Below are 19,190 nucleotides of genomic sequence, written 5' to 3' on the forward strand. Positions count from 1 at the left end.
AGGTCGGTAAAATGAGGACCCAGATTATTGGGAGCAATATGCTGACTCTGTAAACCACTTAGAAAGGGCTATAAAGAACTGTGAAGTGGTATATAAGTCTAAGTGCTACTGCTGTTGGTATTTAAAGCCATTCTCGCTCCCACCCTCTCTGAATCTCATCAAATATCTGCCTGTCTGATTTTATTACTGGTAGCCATCTAGATTAGCATAAGCAATACTCAAAATTAGGCAAACTAAGGATGTGAAATTCCAGATAGTGTGATTTATGTGCCCTGTTTAAATGTCCGTTCTTCCTTTTTTTTCTGTCCTTCACTCAGAAAGCACATTAATACTAGAATAAAATTTTTGTTGATAACCAGTTGTATAAGTTATGTAAAGCAAGTGAAAAATGAAATTGGTTTTTTTTCTACAGAGAAGTATATAAAGTATACTTAATGACAGGTAAGCCCCAAATTCCCAAAATTTCAGGGAGATGAAATTTACCTGTTACTTTTTAAGACCTTGATTTATTTAATTTTATTTTTCAATATGACAGATAACAAAAATTATTTCTGGACTGCCTTATAGAGCATAAAGTGATCAAGATAGTTTATAGATTAATCTGATGCAGACTTTCTCTGAAGAAAATCCTCCTGAGTTTATCCTTGTTTCAGACAAGAATGAATAGAATTGCAGCTCCAAAGTATTTAATAGAACTCCTTGCTACTACATTTGTGGATATACACTTATGAAAGCAATTAGTTTCTCTGCTATTGTTGGGATCTACAAGCAGAAAAAACAATCAAGCATTCTCTGAATCAGGTAGATTTTGAAGTTTTGTTTAGAAATATGATCTAATAAAGCCCTTCTTTTGCAAATGCATGATTAAGACATTATTTTTGTGAATGTATATATCTGTATATTTATAAATCACATATAAGTATTATTTGATTAAAATTACATTTGTACAGTTACTTAAAAGTTACTGGAAAAAAACAAGCATTTCTCATAACATGTGAAAGTATTATGTTTCAGGTTTTTATAGCACATTGCTCACATGAGCTTTTATGGTCGTCTTTTGTACTGATTCTTGACTTATATATGCCTTCTAATTTTGTGGTATTTGTTATTTCTGGTATTTACTGCTTCCTTTAAGTTATAATAAACATTATTTTTGAAATACGAAATAGCATGTGATAAAGTTTTCTTGCATTTATTGGCGGTCAGTTCCTGTAAAAGTATGTGGCAATGACTTTGGGAGGCAGGAGGAAGAGCTGCCAACTAGATAACTAGCGTGTAAGAGATCTCAGCCCGTAGCAGGAGGGAGGGCATAGGAAATGTTTCAGATGAGATTGTCCCATTTTCCCAGAGAGTAAAAGGTAAGGAGGGGAGAAATATTTTTCAGTTGTGCAAAATTCTGTTAATATAACCTTACAATAAAGACAGAGCTTGTACTTCTAGTCCGGACTACCTGTAAGGGCTCATGGGTGTGTAAGGCTTTCAAAGCAGGGTTTAGACATCATCTTCCTGCAAATATTCCTGGACACTGAATTTTTTTTGTTTGTTTTTTTTTAGAAACATGTTTTATTGATTTTTTCTTTTACATAAATATTTTATGAACAGAGTATTGAACTGAATCATATCTTATACAACTTATCATATCCAAATACATTTTACATAGTTTCAATTTCTGCTAAAATATTCTTTTTCCCTACTTTTTTATCTTGTCTTAATACTTCTATACTTATTATATAAACAGTATCACCATCCGCCCTCAAATCCTAATTTCTTAACATTATTTCAGTTGGTTATTTTATCTTATCCATTGTTAATCATATATATTCTCTTTTAACTTGCATATTAGTTCGTTCTTCATCCTAATAAGTTTGAGTATACTCGGGGTTGCCCTTCTACCATTCCATCTCCTTTATTATACAACAATCCTTCTTCTCCGTCTGTCTTTCACTTCCCTCCTCTCCTTCCCCTTCTCTCCTTCCCCTTCCTTTCCCCCAATCCTCCCTTCCTAACCTTCTCTCCTATTCTTATTTCCCCTCTTTCTTCCTCTCCTTTTCCCTTTCTTCCTCTCCTTTTCCCTTTCTTCTCTCCTCTCCTTCCTCTCTCCTTCCTCTTCTCCCCTGTTTTTATCCCTCCTCTTTCCAGTCTCTCTCCATTGTTGTATTCATTTTCAGTTCAATATTTTCCCAAATGGTATCCGAGCAACCCCAATTTTTTTCTCCATTTATTGAAAATGTTTCTCGCAATCCCCATCACATTTTTTTTATTATTAACAATATATTTCATCTTATTCCATTTTTACATTGAAACCTTTTAATTTAACCTTCCACCTATTTTCCTTAATTCCTAATTTCTTATTCTAATATAAATTAATTATTTTATTTCATCATTTACTAACCTTTCAATTTTATATCTTAATTTCAGTTATTTCCATAGTTAAACCAAATTACATTTCATATTACATCTGCTGATCCATTTTACAATTAACAATATACTTAATCTTGTTTGCTTCTTACATACAATTTCTACTATTAGCACAATTCCCTTAAATCAATTAATAAATGCTTTATTTCCCTTCCTTCTCTCATTATTCTTCCCCTTTTAACCATTTTCTTTTGGCCTTTCCAAGATTCCACTTCTTAATATTTTTCTCCCTTTATTACATTCTCTTATTATCTTCATCTTCATCTTTTTCTATTTATTGTATCTTTTGCCCTGAATCCTTTCTCTAACTTTTAAGACTGTTACCCTCATAATTCTCCCCCTATTTTTACCCAGTCTTTTCCCATTTCCTTCTCTTCCCTTCTTTTTTGGGGGATATTCCCCCTATCCATTTTTTTTGGTAACTGTCAATCCCAGACAGATAGATGTAATTATCTATCTTTTTATCTTCATTAATTTTCCCTTCAACATTGTATTCTTGCTTCTCATTTTTATTCTCTTTTTCCTTTTTTGTGTATTCTAACCAGGCTTCTGCTTCTTTATTGCCCTTAAATGCTTCACACACATTTTTAAACATCTCCATTAGTTCCTCATATTCCCAGATATTCTCCATATTGTCAATTCAAAATATTTTTTATTTTACTTTAATTAAGATTCAAGTCCATGTAGTCTTTTTTTATTTCCAAATAATATCCAATTCAAATATTTATCTAGTCCATTCCACTTTAAAGCTTTGTTCTTTTTCACCTCCTTTCAAAGTCAAGACCCAGCTGTTTAAAAGTAAATAAATACTCCTTAAAATTTCTCATGATAGTCAAAGTCCTTGCTAATCCTTCAAAGCAATCATTGTAGTACTTGCTGTAGCAGATGTCTCTCTCCAATCCATAAATCCCAAGACAATAAAATAGCACGTTTAAATCCACATAGAAAATACTTTCTCTTCAATTTCTTTTTCTTTTATTGTTTTTAATTTCCCCAAATTCCATTTAATTTCTCCAAATCCAATTTTAAATCCAGGTAGAAAGTTTTTTTTGGGGGGCGGGGTGAGGTTAGTCCTTTAACTTCCTGTTTGTTCTTCTTCCTCCAATTAAAATTCCCAAGTGCCAATTAGCTGTTATTTCCATGCTGGGACCTTCTTTTAAGCTTTTTAAAAAATTTCTTTTTACCTGTGAGTTCGCCAATCACTCACCCGGTAGCAATACTCCATTCAAACATCGCTCCTGCACAAATCTTAGTCCGGTTGCCCCAGCTTCAGAGCGGTTGTTTTAACGGCCACCACCCCCACCGCCAGTTCAGAGAGTTGCCTCCAACCCTTCGAGGAACTTGCCTGTTCCTCTTGGTCATCCGAGGCACCTCTCCTTCTTCCCCATCTCTCCAAGACAGTTCCAGTCCAAAGACCCCCCTGACAGCAGTTTGTCTGGCTGGGTTTTTGTGAGGCTCGTCGCAGCCCGCTATTTTCCAGCCAGTCTCTCCTCAATGCTTCCGGTTCTCCTCTCCTGGACACTGAATTGTTAACAGTTGTAACCTCTGCTCCCAGATGTTGGAAGCTATGATTTAATATTCAGAAGATAGCAAACTCTTTCCTTCTGCTTTAAAGCTTCCCTTGGTGCCTTAACACTTTTGGTAGAATGTATTTTTAAAAGGAACTTTAACCATCAACTTTGCTAATTTTAGAACACAGTTCAATTAGCAAGCTCTTAAATACTGGATTTTTCCAAAGGTGAGTTAGAACTTGCTGTTTATTGGAATGTGGAGCTGAAGAAGGTATCTTTTTAATTAATCTCAGTTGGTACCCAGAAAAGTTACAAGGGTGACTGCAAAATTAATACTTTTTTAAAATAGGATTTAAGTAAACTAGAAAAACACAGAAATAATTCCATGCATGACATCATTAAGAATCTATGCTATTACATTACACATTCTGTTTACAGAATTCATTACCTAGTTACCAATTATGAGTGAGTTTTGTAGTAACTGAATATTGATTTTTCCAGCATTTCTTTACTTGATAAAAGAAATATACTTCTTTAGGAAACATGGGAATTGTATTTAGTGCACTAAAAGCTTGTTATCACATGTATCGTGATAAAGTAAGGGAACCAGTCATCAAGCTGATAGATCCTATCTTCCATCACCACAAAATTAAAATATATGCCATGGATCTAAGAAATACAGAGCTGCCGCTGGAAGAAAGAGCCAAGGCTGCATTATATATAGGCCTACTAGCTTACACAGGTACACATGAAAGATTGAGCTAAGTTTGGGATAAGAGATTCCAATATTAATATATTCTACATTCATTGAAATAATATGTAATATATTATCCTTAAATTGGTGATGTCAAACCTGATACATGTCAAAGGTGACATGCTACATTTTGGGTGATATGCCAGCATTCAGCAACCAACTATTTTTGAAAGCAACCCCATTATTGCAATTCACATTATTGTGAAGGTTTCATATACATGGGGTGTATTCTTGCATGACCTCCACTTCCTCTGGAATTCACGTGGGAGGGGGGTCAATACAAGAATGGGGCATGCTTTTGTGGATTTTTGGAGGCTGCTGAGCAACAGTCTTCAAGAACAGACCTGTGTAATCTGGAGTAGCCTCAGGCCAGAAGGGGGTGTAAGCAGAAAGAGAAGGTAAGTAGGTATGGCAGATCATGGGAACTGGTGGGCCATGGGGCCAATTGCACCATTTTCCAAGCTGGTCTTTTTGAGTGTCAGCAGTGGCCCTAAGGTTAAAATCGACACCTGGGTCTCAACTTCAGGCCCAGCTTTGGTGCTGCCAAGTACCCCTATTCACATGCAAAGATATGGGGGCAAATTATTTCTCTTGTTACCGGGGGGGGGGGAGGGAGGGGTGATGCATCAGCAGAGTCAAGTTAGACATTATGCATTTTTGATACACAGCCCAAAAGGTTTGCCATCATTCTCCTAAATATCGTGAGACCTACAGAGTTTATCTCGAGACACAGGTGTTATGGGGTCTTCAGCAACAGCAGAACTTTGTATGCCTGCCTGTTAGTTGGGACTTAGAAGAGATGTGTTTTAAAATTACTGTATTGTTAAAAAGGCCTGAAAATCATCACTATTAAAGTTCCCAACTGCTCAATAAAAAACGGTGCTTAGAAGCAAGAATGGTAATTAATTGATCCTTTTGCTGTCTTCATCTCATCTTTTTAATCGAGAGAACAAACTTTAAAGCCCATCCTTCCAATTTCACTCCAAGCCAGGTATGTAGTTCTACCCCCCAAATAAGCCCTACCCCAAAAATAAGCCCTAATTAAGATCATCAGCACAGGGGCATGGCCAGCACCGAGGTCGTGAGGGCACAGGGGCTAACCATGTCCACCAGCAGCTGCAGCCTGCACATCACAGGTCAGTTGAATACCTGTCCAAGCATCAGGCAGATGTAGGGGGAGGCACACGATTTGGACGTACCATGCAGGATGTGGGAAAGTCAAGAGTCTGTGGGCTAGAGCAGGCAGGCTGCCCGCTCCGTCCCATTGTCTCGTGTTGCCTGCTCCATTGCAGCTGTGAGCAAGCAGAAGTGGGCCAGCGGCCATGCAGGGTCCTACTGGACAGGGCTGCTGGAGCCACTGCCACGAGACAGATTTCAAAGTGTGGATGGCCTGGTTGAGGGGCCCTAAGGTAAACCAGTACAGGGCATGTGGGGCAGCTCCAGCCCCCCACTTGCAGTTGTGGTATTGGTGCGCCACCCGGTCTCCTACCCCATTGCAGCTGCAAACAAGGTCCCCTACCCCATTGCAGCTCCACAGAAGTGGACCTCCCGTACATGGGGAAAAATAAGCCCTAGTGCTTATTTTGGCGCCCCCAAAAAATTAAGACTGGGTAATACATTTTTATTCAGGAAAAGTACCTTCCTCTAGTTTGTTTATGCTATTTTTTTCATTCAGGGTTTTTTTTTTACTTGACTTTACGAATTTCTTCAAATAAGATTTTTTATTTTAGAAACTGACTCATGTAAGAGCTGTGCAGTGTAAAAAGAGCAGACCACAATGTAATTGAATACAGCAATTGCCAATCATATACCCATTATAGATCCTTTTTTGTGCTTCTGCTTGTGACAGTAACATTTCCAGTTTCAGCTGATGCCTTCTTTGCAGACACATCCAACAGAGCCTGCTCTACTGGACTCAAAAGTTATTGCTCTGGGTTAAACAGAGCAGCAAAAATGCCATTTTGGTGGCTGTTCTCTCGTCTTTCAGGCAGCAGTGATAATACCTGCATTTAAATCATTTGAACAAATTCTGCAAGTTGAATGAGGGCAGGAGAGAAGGAAGAATGTGCTGTATCTTGTCATTTATTGAAAATTTGGGAAATGTCTTTAATGAGAAAGTGGCTCAGAATTTACAAATTGATTACTTTACAGGTGGTGTTGGTGCTGGAAGTTTTGCTTCACAATATATTCAGGACATGATTGATATTTTGATTATGCCAGATACATCCACAAAAGTAAGAATCTTAGTTTTAAAAGGACTATGTAGTGCATGCTACATTAACCCCGTAAACCAAAATGAAGCCAAAGCTCACCACCTTTCTGAAATTATCCTTTCCTATCTTGAAGAAGAGGAAGACTCTGCAGAAGCGGACCCAGATCTAGTCCTGGTGAAGTTCTGGGTTTGTTATCTTATGACTGTTGTCTGCTGTAATAATATGTCTTATATTAAATTATTTCATGAAATTGGTGGCCAAACACTAGAGAAAAGGCTGGAATACCTGTCTAACATGGAATGGTTTGGCTGGCCCCAAAACTATGCTACGTTAATGTACATGTTTATGGGATATCCAGGCACAGACGTATACAAATAGAATTAAGGGAATATGTGTTGGAACAAATAATTCTGCTGACAAGCACTAGGTATTACTTTCTTCAAATATTTGACACAATAAAATTACTGCTTAGTGTTTAAACTGATGTTTAAATCTAAGATTTATTCAATCAATAAAGAATAAAAAAGGATAAATATCCCGAGTTAAACTCAACAGAACTGATTTTTATTGCTTGTTGCCTGGATGTTCAATTTATTAGTCTAGCATCTAATCCTGGGATCTCCTAGCAGTCTTTCGAGAATTATTCACAATGAAGTCCCCTTAGCTATTTTTGAGTTCAGCCAAGGTTTTGGCTAGGCGATGGTGCCTGCTTTCATTCTGCTACATGCTATCAATCTGAAGAAATGCTTTGTGAAAATGGTTTTAAGAACAATAAACAGCCTTCAAAACACAAATAAGCTGTTATGCAAATAACACCTCATGTACTATTACTGTTAAAAATTATTGAAAACTATTAGGAATCCCGTTAAGCTAAACATTTGATAATTATGGATCTATCTGGTTTTAGACTGGGAAAAAGTCTTACGATTTGTGGAGAAGAAAGTTTCAGTTTGACTGACTGAGGTGATGGGGCTGTAGATCACTTTAGCAGGGGAACTCCCAGTTGGAAACGGCTGCAATCCCTCCTATCCCATGTAGTCAAAACTTCAAAATAAAACATTTAAAAAAAAGTTTTTGTCTAGTAAGGAAAAAAATATGAGATCCACGGCAGAAAGGTAACTTTAATGAAACTAATCAAAATGGCACAAAATAATAAGCAGCTCTAAAATTTTCTTGAAATCTTTATCAAGTTACAAAAATCAGAAGAAGCAAGGCAAAAAAACAGGTCAGATGATGTACAGATTAAACATTTATGCAAAGTGAAGTGGTCAGGGCAATTCATTTCCCCGTTAAATGATTAATCTACTCAGCTATATTTAACCCAGTGGAATTAAATATATTCTCTTACACTGCACTAAGATTTAACAAACGTAGAAACAAAATATGGTAGTTTTCTTCCAAATACTGTTTATTCCATGCACAGGGCTAATGAGAGGGTAAGATTGAGGGGTCTCAAGTGGGGATTTAATAAAGTCATTTAAAAAAATATTTTGCATTTAAAAGGCACTACCTTTTGAGACAAGATAAACTTGCAAATTAATCCTGGAAAACAGAAGCAGAGGCATGTCTAGTTTGAGAAGAACTGAAGAAAAATTATTAACTTCAAAATATTTGGGAATTGTGCTATAATGGAAGAGGTCTCTAAGCAAGGATAAAAATGCATGCCAGATTAAAACTAGATTGTATAATATGATGTATCAAGAAATAAGTTCCATTTTGAAAGCCATATAATTGTGTGGGTAAATTTATTTAGTAATTACAAATGTCATAAATGAATAAAAACTTATTTACAAACTGAAATACACAGTATTTCCAATTAATAAGTGACTACATACAATCAAATACTTTTGGTAAGACTGTTAGTCACTCTGCAATACATTAGTAGTGCAACCCCATCCTCAAAATCTTAGATAAATCTGTAGTTTTCAGAGGATTTCTTGATTGCTCCGCTCTCCCCCCCCCTTAGAGCCCAATACTTTTAAAGATTACTTTCTCAATTTAGAGGCACATCTGCAACATCTGTAGAACTGTTGGAAAATTTTGAATGTTCCTCTTCAGATTCACCATCTAAATCTTCCTCAGCAGAATCATTTTCTTCATATTCAATTTCTTCCAGATCTAAACTTTTCAAAATGTCTAGGCTTTCTGGTACTTTTCCAGTTATTTGCTAGATAAGTGAAACAACATGTTAAGACATTCTATTCTTGATAAATTTAGCTTTACATTTCAAATTATACTTATATAAAATTATATATAAACAAACTACCATATTTTCGGAGTATAAAACACACCTTTTTCCCCCAAAAGAGAGTGAAAATCTGGGTGTGTCTTATACTCTATAGAATGGTAGAGAGTGTGTAGTCCTGCCCAGCCTCTCAAATGGAGGTTTCAGAGGCTGAAAAAAGCCTCTGAAACTGAAATGGAGCTTCAGAAAAAAAGCCCCCGAAAGAGCTTCAGAAAAAGCCTCTGAAACAGAGGTTTCAGAGGCTGAGAAAAAAGCAAGCCACAGAGCTCACAACCAACGAACTAGTTGCTAAAATTCACCTTTCGAAACAGCTGATTGGGGGTATTCCAGGAGGCCGATCCACCCGCCAATCAGCTTTTTTCTTATTTTCCTCCCCAAAAACTAAGGTGCGTCTTATAGTCCGAAAAATACGGTAAATGTATAGATTGTCCTTGGGTTATGACAGCAACTGGGGCCAGAATTTCCATCACTAAGCAACTCAGTGATGAAATGCAACAATACATGACCACATCACTTAATGAAGGCAATCTCAGAAGTCCTTGTTACTTTTGCAATGCTAGGACTGCATGTTCCTGTCATTAATCAGGAAGAGGCAGGGATCCCAGGAAAATAAGCTGGTAGGTGAGAGCTCTGGGCAAGGGAGGTGCTGCAGATGGACACTATAGAATGGCGGAGTGTGTGTGAGGGCCACTAAAGGCAGGTGCCAGAGTGCAGGTAAGCACTGGTGAGATTTTTGAGATTGCTCTCTTACTAGAATTAACATTCATTCCCTATTGTGCCTTCTGATTTTTTTTTCTAATTATGATTGGCTTTATATATTATTTTTTAATATAGTGTTGTACACTGCTCTGAGGCATTCCTTGTGAGATGAGCAGGCATAAAAATTTGATAAATGAAAAAGGTCTAAGGATTAACAACATAGTCTACACACTGTGCTCATCCTCCCTGGTGGCACAGTGGTTAGAATACAGTATTACAGGAAAACACTGTCTCCAACCTAGAATTCAATTGTGAGGGAGGTTCAAGGTTGACTTAACATTCCATCCTTCTGAGGTGGGTAAAAAGAGGACCCAGATTGTTGGGGGCAATATGCTGACCTTGTAATCTGCTCAGAGAGGGATGTAAAACACTATGGAACAATATAAAACTCTAAGTGCTATTGCTATCGCTCAACCTCAAAGTTGAAAAATTAAGATCAGGGTTCAAAAGATCATATCTGCCATGCAAAGGAGACTTGTAGCAGGATATTCAAGACCACTGTTTCCTCCACCTCACATAGATCAATCATTTACTTACTTTTTAATTTCCAAAAGGCATAAACTCCAGTCAGCATTTTGTTTTATCAACTGAGCAGCTTACCTCTATTATATTTGCCATATAATGAACATGGCCAGCTAGTTCTGCCAGTTCTTCATTTTCTTCTTTTAGACGAGCAATTTCACTAGTTTTTAATTCAATTTCTTGATGCAACTAGAGAAAAAAGAAGATTTTAGATAATGCAAATTTCCAAAGCATGTCTTCTGTGACTTCTAAGAACATTACCTTTTCATTTTCTTGTAAAACCTCATGCAGGGCTTTCCTCCTCTCCTCAGCCAATTCCTTCCAATACTGGAATGAAGGATTGCCTGGGGGGAAAAAACTCATAAGTACTGATATTATAAAGGAGGGGTGGTCCACCACAGAAACTTTACAACTTCAACTCCTAGAATTCCTAAGCCAGTCATATTGACTCAGGAATTCCAAGTCCACAAGTCATAAAGTTACCATAGTTGCCCACCAGATATAAAGTATGCTTTTAACAGACATCATATGAAGCACTATGGTGTCAGTGTTCTTAAAAATCTAGTCGATTCCAAAATTTTAGCAATACCACATTTTAAAAAACAACAACATATTCCTCATGGTAGTGGCAGGTAGGGAAAAAGACCACCTCCACTCCCAGATTATTCCAGAATTATCTTGAAGGCTGACCCAGCTAGAACCACAGGTGTGACAGTTGGGTTAAAGTCTCATTAATTTACCTATCTTTTAATTTGCTTTCTATTCTACCTTGAAGCTCAAGTTAAACTCCTGGGTTGGGTTACATGACCATCTCAAACAAGAGAATGTCAAGAGGGTCTCTATTCAAGCTCAATTAAAATTATTTGCACTTGGGTTACAATCTCTCCAGTATCTGGGTGCCCTTATTTTTCTGTCCAATCCCCAACTCCCGGGCCACGGCCTGTTCAAAACTGGGCTCCCTGCTCCCTGTGAGAGAGATGGGCAAGATGACGCTCCCCTCGCATGAGTGGACGGTGCTCACGCTCGCAAGTCCACCCGCACAAGTGGAAGGCATTTCACACACGAGCACAAGTGCCCTCCCCTCACGCAAGTGGAGCTTTGTGCATGAGCACAAGCACCCTCTGCTCGCACACAACGCTCCATTTGCGCAAATGGAGGGCGCGTACACCTGCTGCTCACAAATGGACCTGTGTGAGTGCCACTTACACGCCCTCCCCAATGCCGGGCCAGCAAGCAGAAAGGTTGAGGACTGCTGATCTAATCCAGTATTGTAATTTGTTATAGTACTTATAGCGCCATTGGTGGAACAAACCTTTTGCTGTAAGATCGGAAGGTTGGATCGCTCCTCTTATGTTTCTGTGTTCTATTTTATCAGCAGCCTCAGGTTTGGATACTTTTGAGATAAGCTGATCATTGCAACATTTCTTCTTGATTGAAGATTTAGCCTGCTACAAATTATGAGCAGTTTAATAGATCTTTAAAGGTGAAAGACAACCTATTCTTCCATCCATTTAATTAATCTTAAAACAAAGAGTCCAGAAAAAAATACCCTAATCAAGGAACTACCAAGGAGAAAAATCACAACCCTACCCAAACTGGGAAGTCACTGTGTAAAAATAGGAAGCAACCCACCCCTCACCCCACCCAGATGTTACCTGGGTACTGAAAGGTCTGCAACCAAACAACCAAGCTCAGAAAGCACCAAAGTTCAAACCTGAGCTACATATATTCTCTACTATTGGAGTGTCCAGTTAGGGTTCATATTAATATTACCTTGAGCTGCTATGACAGAAAATGAGTCACTGATCTGTCTTAATGTAATGTTCAGTTCAAGTTGTTTATTTAAGCCAGGGCAGGAAACCTCTTGGGGTCATGAGAGTGCAAGGTGGACAAGGGGCAGTGTTCTCCAAGTTTGCTATACAGTTTGGTCTGCTTCATACTTCAGAACTGTTGTTTTGCAGGCCGCCCACCATTTATTTAGGACTCTTTAATACATACCACTTAAATTAGCAGCATAATTACAGTTTAATTAAAAGCAAACTACAATTCCTGTGCCAGTTCATAACTGATCTAACTAGATTCTGTTCCAAAAGAAATACATACCTCATTCGTCCTGCCCACCAGGCAACCTGTAATAGATGGCTGTATCATCTTAAGGGTCTGCCTCTGTGATGTGCAGTTTGTATTATTTGTAGAAACCTGCTGGGAAACAACATATAGAGGAAGTCAACTTTTTAAGCAGACTATATTAATAATTAAACACTACTAACATGCTCACATTTAGTAAGAATATTATGTTTGATGGGAACTTTTTCTAAAAGTTAAAACATGTAAAGTCAGTACTTGTAAGTCAGAACCTCCTGGCACTGCCCTCTCATGACAGAAATCATAACTAGACCAGGGGTGGGTTCTACTTTACTACTGGTTTGCAGCGGGGCCATGTGTGTGTGCTCCGCTCGTGCATGCGCAGAAGCGTTTTGATGACGTTGGGGTCAGTGGGCAGAGCCTCCCGCCGGTTTTACTACCGATTCTATAGAACCGGTGCGAACCGGGGGAAACCCACCACTGAACTAGACACATTCATTCAGATGTAGTTTTACTCTGCATTATTTTCAATTGCAGAAGTAGGTTGGTGATCCCTAAGCAATTATATACACTCAGGTTAATTTATACACTGTTAAGTCTATCTTTGCACTTTAACCAATACTACAGAATTCTGTCTTATATCAACAGTAGTATTTACACTGTGCCTAGAGTGGAAGTAAACTTCAAAGTAGTTCTGCTTATTATAATTTCATCAATAGTAAAGGTTACTAAAGGTTGAGAGAGAGGTTTACATATACAAGTAAAATACTGCATAGAGTATATTGTGCTTAAGGTTCCTATTTGTTTAAGAGACAATATACCGATCTAGCTGGAGCACTGGGTTTTTGGAAGGGAGGTAGGAAGAAAAGAATGCCTGGCACCCTGTCATGTGTAAATAGCAATATCCTGCATTCTTTTTTTTTTTAAGTTACACTGCCACCATGAGATAGTAAACAATAGTAGATAATCAAACAGGGATAGCAGGAACATAATGTCACACTAGCGTGAGAAAGTCTGTGATTCACACTATATTTCACCTGACAAGTGCTAACCTTTCCCACGGTAAAGTCTCTGCTGCCAATTAATTTACTGTTGAACTTGAGGACAACTGCCAGCTACTTTGGGAACAAACACTGCACTAATTTCAGATTATAACTGTAGGTATTGAATTAGATTCAAGAAATATTCACAGCCATCCCTTGCTTGGATTAACCTATTACTTGCAATATTTTATGTTTAACCAAATAAGTACCGATGAAAGTTAAAAAGATAGCAAGTACAAAGTAAACACGAAGAATATTGATGAGCAAAGAACGCATTAGTCCGATACTCATTTCATCTCAAGACAATGTAGGTCTTTTTTATCTCATTATTATTCCTTCTACTGTTCTTTGCCAGTAGTGCCATAAGAAGTTTCTGTATACCTTTCATTACCTTTTAGGTCAGCGGTTCTCAACCTGTGGGTCGGGACCCCTTTGGGGGTCGAATGACCCTTTCACAGGGGTCGCCTAAGACCATCGGAAAACACATATCTTCAATGGTTTTAGGAATAATTTTATGGTTGGGGGTCACCACAACATGAGGAACTGTATTAAAGGGTTGCAGCATTAGGAAGGTTGAGACCCACTGTTTTAGGTGAACAAGGAGACAAGTTCAAAGGGCAAAGTTTTATCTCTGTAACTGAAGATGAAACTGGACTTAAAAGATACTTCAGGTTATTCCACAACTCAACCACTTTTGTACAACTTTGTCTTGTGTGCTTTCCTGGATCACAAGACTCTGCTTACGATCAGTCATACTTTAATGACCTCCTACGTTTATTATTGCAATGTGCTCTATATGGAGCTAAACTTGAAGAACAACTGGAAGCAGCAACTGGTGCAGAATATGGTAGTGCAAGCAGTAATGAGCCATGATTCAAAACTAGCACTAAGTTTTTTTCAAGCTACTTGAGAAATTACTAAGGGACAATCAGCCCCATTAATTTATTATGCAATTATTTTTATAAATCTGATTTTGGCAATGATATGAAATGCATTTTTCTTTCTTTTTACAATTCAAGTCCATTCATAAGCATTTTTTCCTTCTACAAAAATCTGCAGATTATGATTTTAGAACAGGTATTTGAATAAATCTTTTGAACTCAAGAGTCAATTGGAGTTGGGTGGTATCAGCATCAAATATACAACTGATGTTTAACGACATTCCAGATGTTATCTGAGGATAAATGTTCATATGTTGTGGGAATCAAATGAGACACATAAATGGTCTGTTGACTACTAACTTTTTTCTTGTATTACCATGCTAGATGGTCAATAGAAAACTTACCGCTATTCAATTACATTGTTTATATATACATAATGTTGCTCATTAACTCCCAATTCCATGTTAATTTTCCCACCCCAACAATGCCTGATAAGCCCACAATTAGTATAGTTAAAGATCTGAGAGCTAAACCATGAAATCCAGCCCTGGAATAGCAAGGGATATCAATGTATTTCTCAAATATTGCTAGATGTTTTAATTAGTAGATCAGTTAGCTAAATGTTTTGGAAACTAATAGGGGGGGTTTCCAAAAATGGCCCTTGATTTAAAAACTGTCTGAAATTGTTATAAAACATTTCAGTAACAGTAAATAATTAAGTATAACTTCTTGCTTTTAAGATATTGAGATTAACACTATGAACAAAAGTACCATAATTGTTCAGTTAAAGATATACTTTTAGCAATTCAAAACTGAATTCCAGAAATGAAAATTATTTTATGTACATCTGTTGACAAGGTTATTGAGAACAGCATTAAGTATTGAAGTCCTAATTTTGGATATTATACCTTCATGTTTTGTCCATTTCTGGAAATACTGAAGCTGTTTCTGAAAACTTTGAAGTGCTGTTTGCATGACACATTTGAGTATCACGGGAAAATTAATATTTCATGTTTAGTAAACCCTTTCAAATGATTTAAAAATTTTATTGAAGAATTAAATTTAATTTTTACAGATTTGTCTTCTTTGGGTTAAATTAAGTTTGTTTACTCAACCATGTCAAGTGAACTATTGTTGGGATGTTATATGACCATAACACCTCCAAGGATCAATGTTCAGCCCTTTAAATTGTAGAAGCAAACCTTGACTTATAACCACTTGAAAGTTTTGGAAAAAGTGACTTACAACCAGTCCTCGCACTTACAACTATCACAGCAACCCTGCAGTGACGTGATCAAAATTTGAGTGCTTGGCAACCAGCATGTATTTATGCCAGTGGCAGTTTTTCCCAGGGTCACGTGATCTCTATTTGTGACTTTTCCAGGGCCTTCCAATAAGCAAAATCAATGGGGGAAGTCTGACTCCCCTAATGACCATGACAAAATAGTCGTAAAATCAGGTATGTCTTATTTAACAACCACATCACTTAGCAACAGATGATCTGGTCCCAAATGTGGTGGTAAGAATCACATAATCAGGAAGAATGGGACTTGGACCTAATAGTCAGCAACTTTTTGGCTTGTTGTCCAACAGCCTTTCCCACATTTTTCTGAGCTATTTTTCCCCTTCCCCTGGCTTAAGATAGCCAATCTTCTAGATAAAACTTTGTTAGTTCCTTCACCAAACAGTTCTGATCCCATTTTGTTTATTATTTGTGCTCATGGGCAGAGTTCTGATCGATTTACAATTTCTTTCAAATATTGTTAGGTTGGAAGTGACACAAGAATTGACCTCCTGACAATCTCCTTTACCCTTGCAGGTAAAATTATAAAAACCAGCCATGTCATACAATGTTGGGACAAAGAAGTGAATTAAAGGATTAAGATGCCTAGGATGTTCATGTTATGCTAGTAGTCCTAAATATACGAACTCATTTAGGAAAAGTTCCGCATCATGTATGACATAGTAAAAGGCTCTTTTTGGACTTTAACTCACATTCACATAATCAACATGTAATTGTACAGGATATTTGTTACTGGACTTCCTATATATTCTCTTTCCAATTGCCACTGTGTTTGGCCAATTTGATGTCAGAAGTATAAAGCAATTAGCCCTCCACTAGCTATTCCTTCCCTGCCCTTAGTTAAGACATTAAATAACCTTAAGCGTCAAAATTATATGTATTGAGTGCCCTTCAGTTCAACAGAAAATGAACTTTAGTAAAATAGTTGCATTCTGTTATCTTCTGTCAATGCAACTTGACAGCAGAATAATCTCTCTCAAATGCTAAATTAGAACTAAAGGGAAAAAAATAAAGTGTTATAGTTTGAACAAGTGTTGATTCATATAACATGGAATTGTGCTTTGTATATTAAAATGAAATTTATCAGCCCAGGTTATTAGTTTTATACACAAAATACCAGTTTAATATCCATGTATTCTATGACATATAACATTTATAGGAAATAACAAGAGTATATGAACAGCAACTGCTACAGGTAGTCCTCAATTTACGACCACAATTGAGCACAACGTTTATGTTGCTGAGAAATTTGTTAAGTGAGTTTTGCCCCATATTATGACCTTTATTGCCACAGTTGTTAAGTGAATCACTGTAGTTATTAAATTAGTAACCTGGTTAAATGAATCTGGTTTCCCACATTATCAAGTTGCAAAAGGGGATCACATGACCCCGGGACACTGCAAATGTCATAAATATGAGTCAGTTGTCAAACATTTGGATGTAAATCACGTGACCATGGGGATGCTGCAACAGTCATAAGTGTGGAAAAAGGGTCATAAGTCACTATTTTCAGTGCCACTGTAACTTTGAATGGTCACTAAATGAACTGTTGTAAGTTGAGGACTACCTGTGTTACTTCTTGATAAGTGTTGACATTAGCACTTTGTTAACATGCTAGTTACCTTCACAGAGGGCTTTTCGGTATTTGATTGCGGCTTCATTTTAGAATTCATGTTTCTTTTTAAAGCCAAAACCTAAAACAAGCACAATGAAAACATTAACACAAACAAAATTATCCTGAGCAGCCAAAGTCCCTCAAGCTCTTTTCAAGCATCGGGCTAAAATTTCATGCTAGTTATTCTGCATTGGAAGCTTGGAACATTATTCTGCATTGGAAGCTCGCAAATAAAAAGAAAGAAAAGAAACTTGAGAACTTTGGAATAAGAATTCACAACATCCACAAAAAAAAAAAAAAAAAAAAAAATCCCAACGGGCTTCTGAAAAGGACAAGCCAGCCTCATGTTGCATCTTGCACCAGAATCCTCTAATTTTAAGGTGAAAGCAGGTCACCAACAAAAAACAGCACTTGCAGCTACATGTTTTTTCCACCAAGACTAAAGCAAGCCCTGGGGCTTTATTTGCATGCATGCTTTTTTTTTTCTTTAAAGGGCCAAAAACCTCATTTAGAAAGCATCTCAATTCCTCATTTAAATGACCCGAGTATCATTTGATTAAAAAAAAATTATTTTTTTCCATAGGCACTTAGTAATTTAAAATAAAATAAAATTTAAATATTAAGCCCCACTGAGCTTAAGTAGATTTGCACTGCCTTAACTTCTGAAGTCCCAGCCTATCTTTTAAACCTTGACTAGCACTGAAGCTGTTTTTAATGGGGAGGGGGGAGGAACCCTCCAAATTTAGGGGTGATGAAATGGGAGGGCAGGCTTGCGTGCCCCGATTAGCCAGCCTCAGGAGATCCCTAATGAGGATGGACTCCATCTCCCATTCTCCCCGGGAAGGATGTCGGGAGAAAACGGGTGGGGTGGGGAAAGTGAGGGAGAGCTGGGCAGCGCAGGGATCCCAGGAGCGACTCAAGGGGAGGCGGCTCGCCCACAGTAAAATGGCTCCCCTTCCCCTCCTTCAGTCCCCAGCAAAAGCGTGTTGCCATTCCGAAAGGATTCCACCCCCCCCCTTTTAGAAAAGCGCCTCTGAACCCGTGAGAAGCGCGGAAGGAAAAGGGAGAAACGGCAAACCTGGGATTCGAGGCTCCCCTTGAGAGGCCGCTCGCCCGCCGAGGCTCCGACCGCGACTCCCGCGCTCGCTTGAATAAAGGAGCCTTTCGCGCGCAGCCCTAAAGTCCTCGCTGCGTCGGCGGGCGGGCCTTGTGACGCGAGTCAGCCCCGCGCCAATACCCGTCCGACGGTCCAATGCCTCTAGCCTATCAAATCCCGTATTCGGAAAATCTAGAGCCAATCGGGGCTTTCCTTCCTCTAAAGCTGCCCACCCCACCCTCCATCCACGTGAGTTGTGCCTTTTTTTTTTTGCCTACCTGATGTTTGGAAGAGGTCGTCTGTGAGGGGTTTTGTGGGGGGGGGGAAGGTGGGGGCTGCTGGTAGAAAAGTTTCCGGGCGTGGCACAGTCCTTCGGGGCTGAGTCCTGCGCATGCGTTATTCAAAAGCAAACATTCTTGAGTTCAGTGATAGCGTCTGGTATTTGAGGGTTCCTTTCAAATCAATGAGTAGGGCATTAAATCTTCGATCCGTGGGAAGGTCTGCCCTGGCTGAAGACCCCTTAATTAATTGATTTATTTATTTGTAGGCCACTCACTTCATAAGAGTCTGCTAAAACACAAGTAATAGCATAATCTCCTATGGAGATTCTCAGTCATCCAGGTCATGGTTGTCCCAAAGGTGCTTTTTCAAGAGGCAACTGGACTTTATTTTTCTTTTAAGACGTTTCGTTTCTCATCCAAAAAGGTCCTTCAGCTCTGAGTTGAAGAAGCTTCTTGGATGAGAA

General features: G+C 38.2%; 2 protein-coding genes across 3 annotated transcripts; one reads left to right on the forward strand and one right to left on the reverse strand.

Annotated features, from left to right (window-relative positions):
- Window positions 1–4,472: 4,472 nt before the first annotated feature.
- ARMH2 (armadillo like helical domain containing 2) lies at window positions 4,473–7,274 on the forward strand. The gene is made up of 2 exons (XM_070939581.1): window positions 4,473–4,671; window positions 6,835–7,274. The coding sequence occupies exons 1-2, from the start codon at window positions 4,473–4,475 to the stop codon at window positions 7,272–7,274; spliced, it is 639 nt and encodes a 212-aa protein (XP_070795682.1).
- An 804-nt stretch (window positions 7,275–8,078) lies between these two features.
- GMNN (geminin DNA replication inhibitor) lies at window positions 8,079–18,739 on the reverse strand. 2 transcript variants are annotated; one of them, XM_070942464.1, is made up of 7 exons: window positions 18,724–18,739; window positions 17,357–17,428; window positions 12,526–12,624; window positions 11,735–11,870; window positions 10,684–10,766; window positions 10,501–10,611; window positions 8,079–9,063 (listed from the first exon to the last, which is right to left on the reverse strand). In XM_070942464.1, the coding sequence occupies exons 2-7, from the start codon at window positions 17,405–17,407 to the stop codon at window positions 8,890–8,892; spliced, it is 654 nt and encodes a 217-aa protein (XP_070798565.1). In that variant the 5' UTR covers window positions 17,408–17,428; window positions 18,724–18,739; the 3' UTR covers window positions 8,079–8,889. The 2 variants fall into 2 exon arrangements, with proteins under 2 accessions (XP_070798565.1, XP_070798564.1); XM_070942463.1 differs by lacking the exon at window positions 18,724–18,739 and adding an exon at window positions 18,428–18,485.
- Between the last annotated feature and the right edge of the window lie 451 nt (window positions 18,740–19,190).

The sequence above is a fragment of the Pituophis catenifer genome, unplaced genomic scaffold (assembly GCF_029215685.1).
Source record: "Pituophis catenifer annectens isolate HBS135680 unplaced genomic scaffold, rPitCat1.0.hap2 SCAF_3, whole genome shotgun sequence".
Lineage (NCBI taxonomy): Eukaryota > Metazoa > Chordata > Lepidosauria > Squamata > Colubridae > Pituophis > Pituophis catenifer.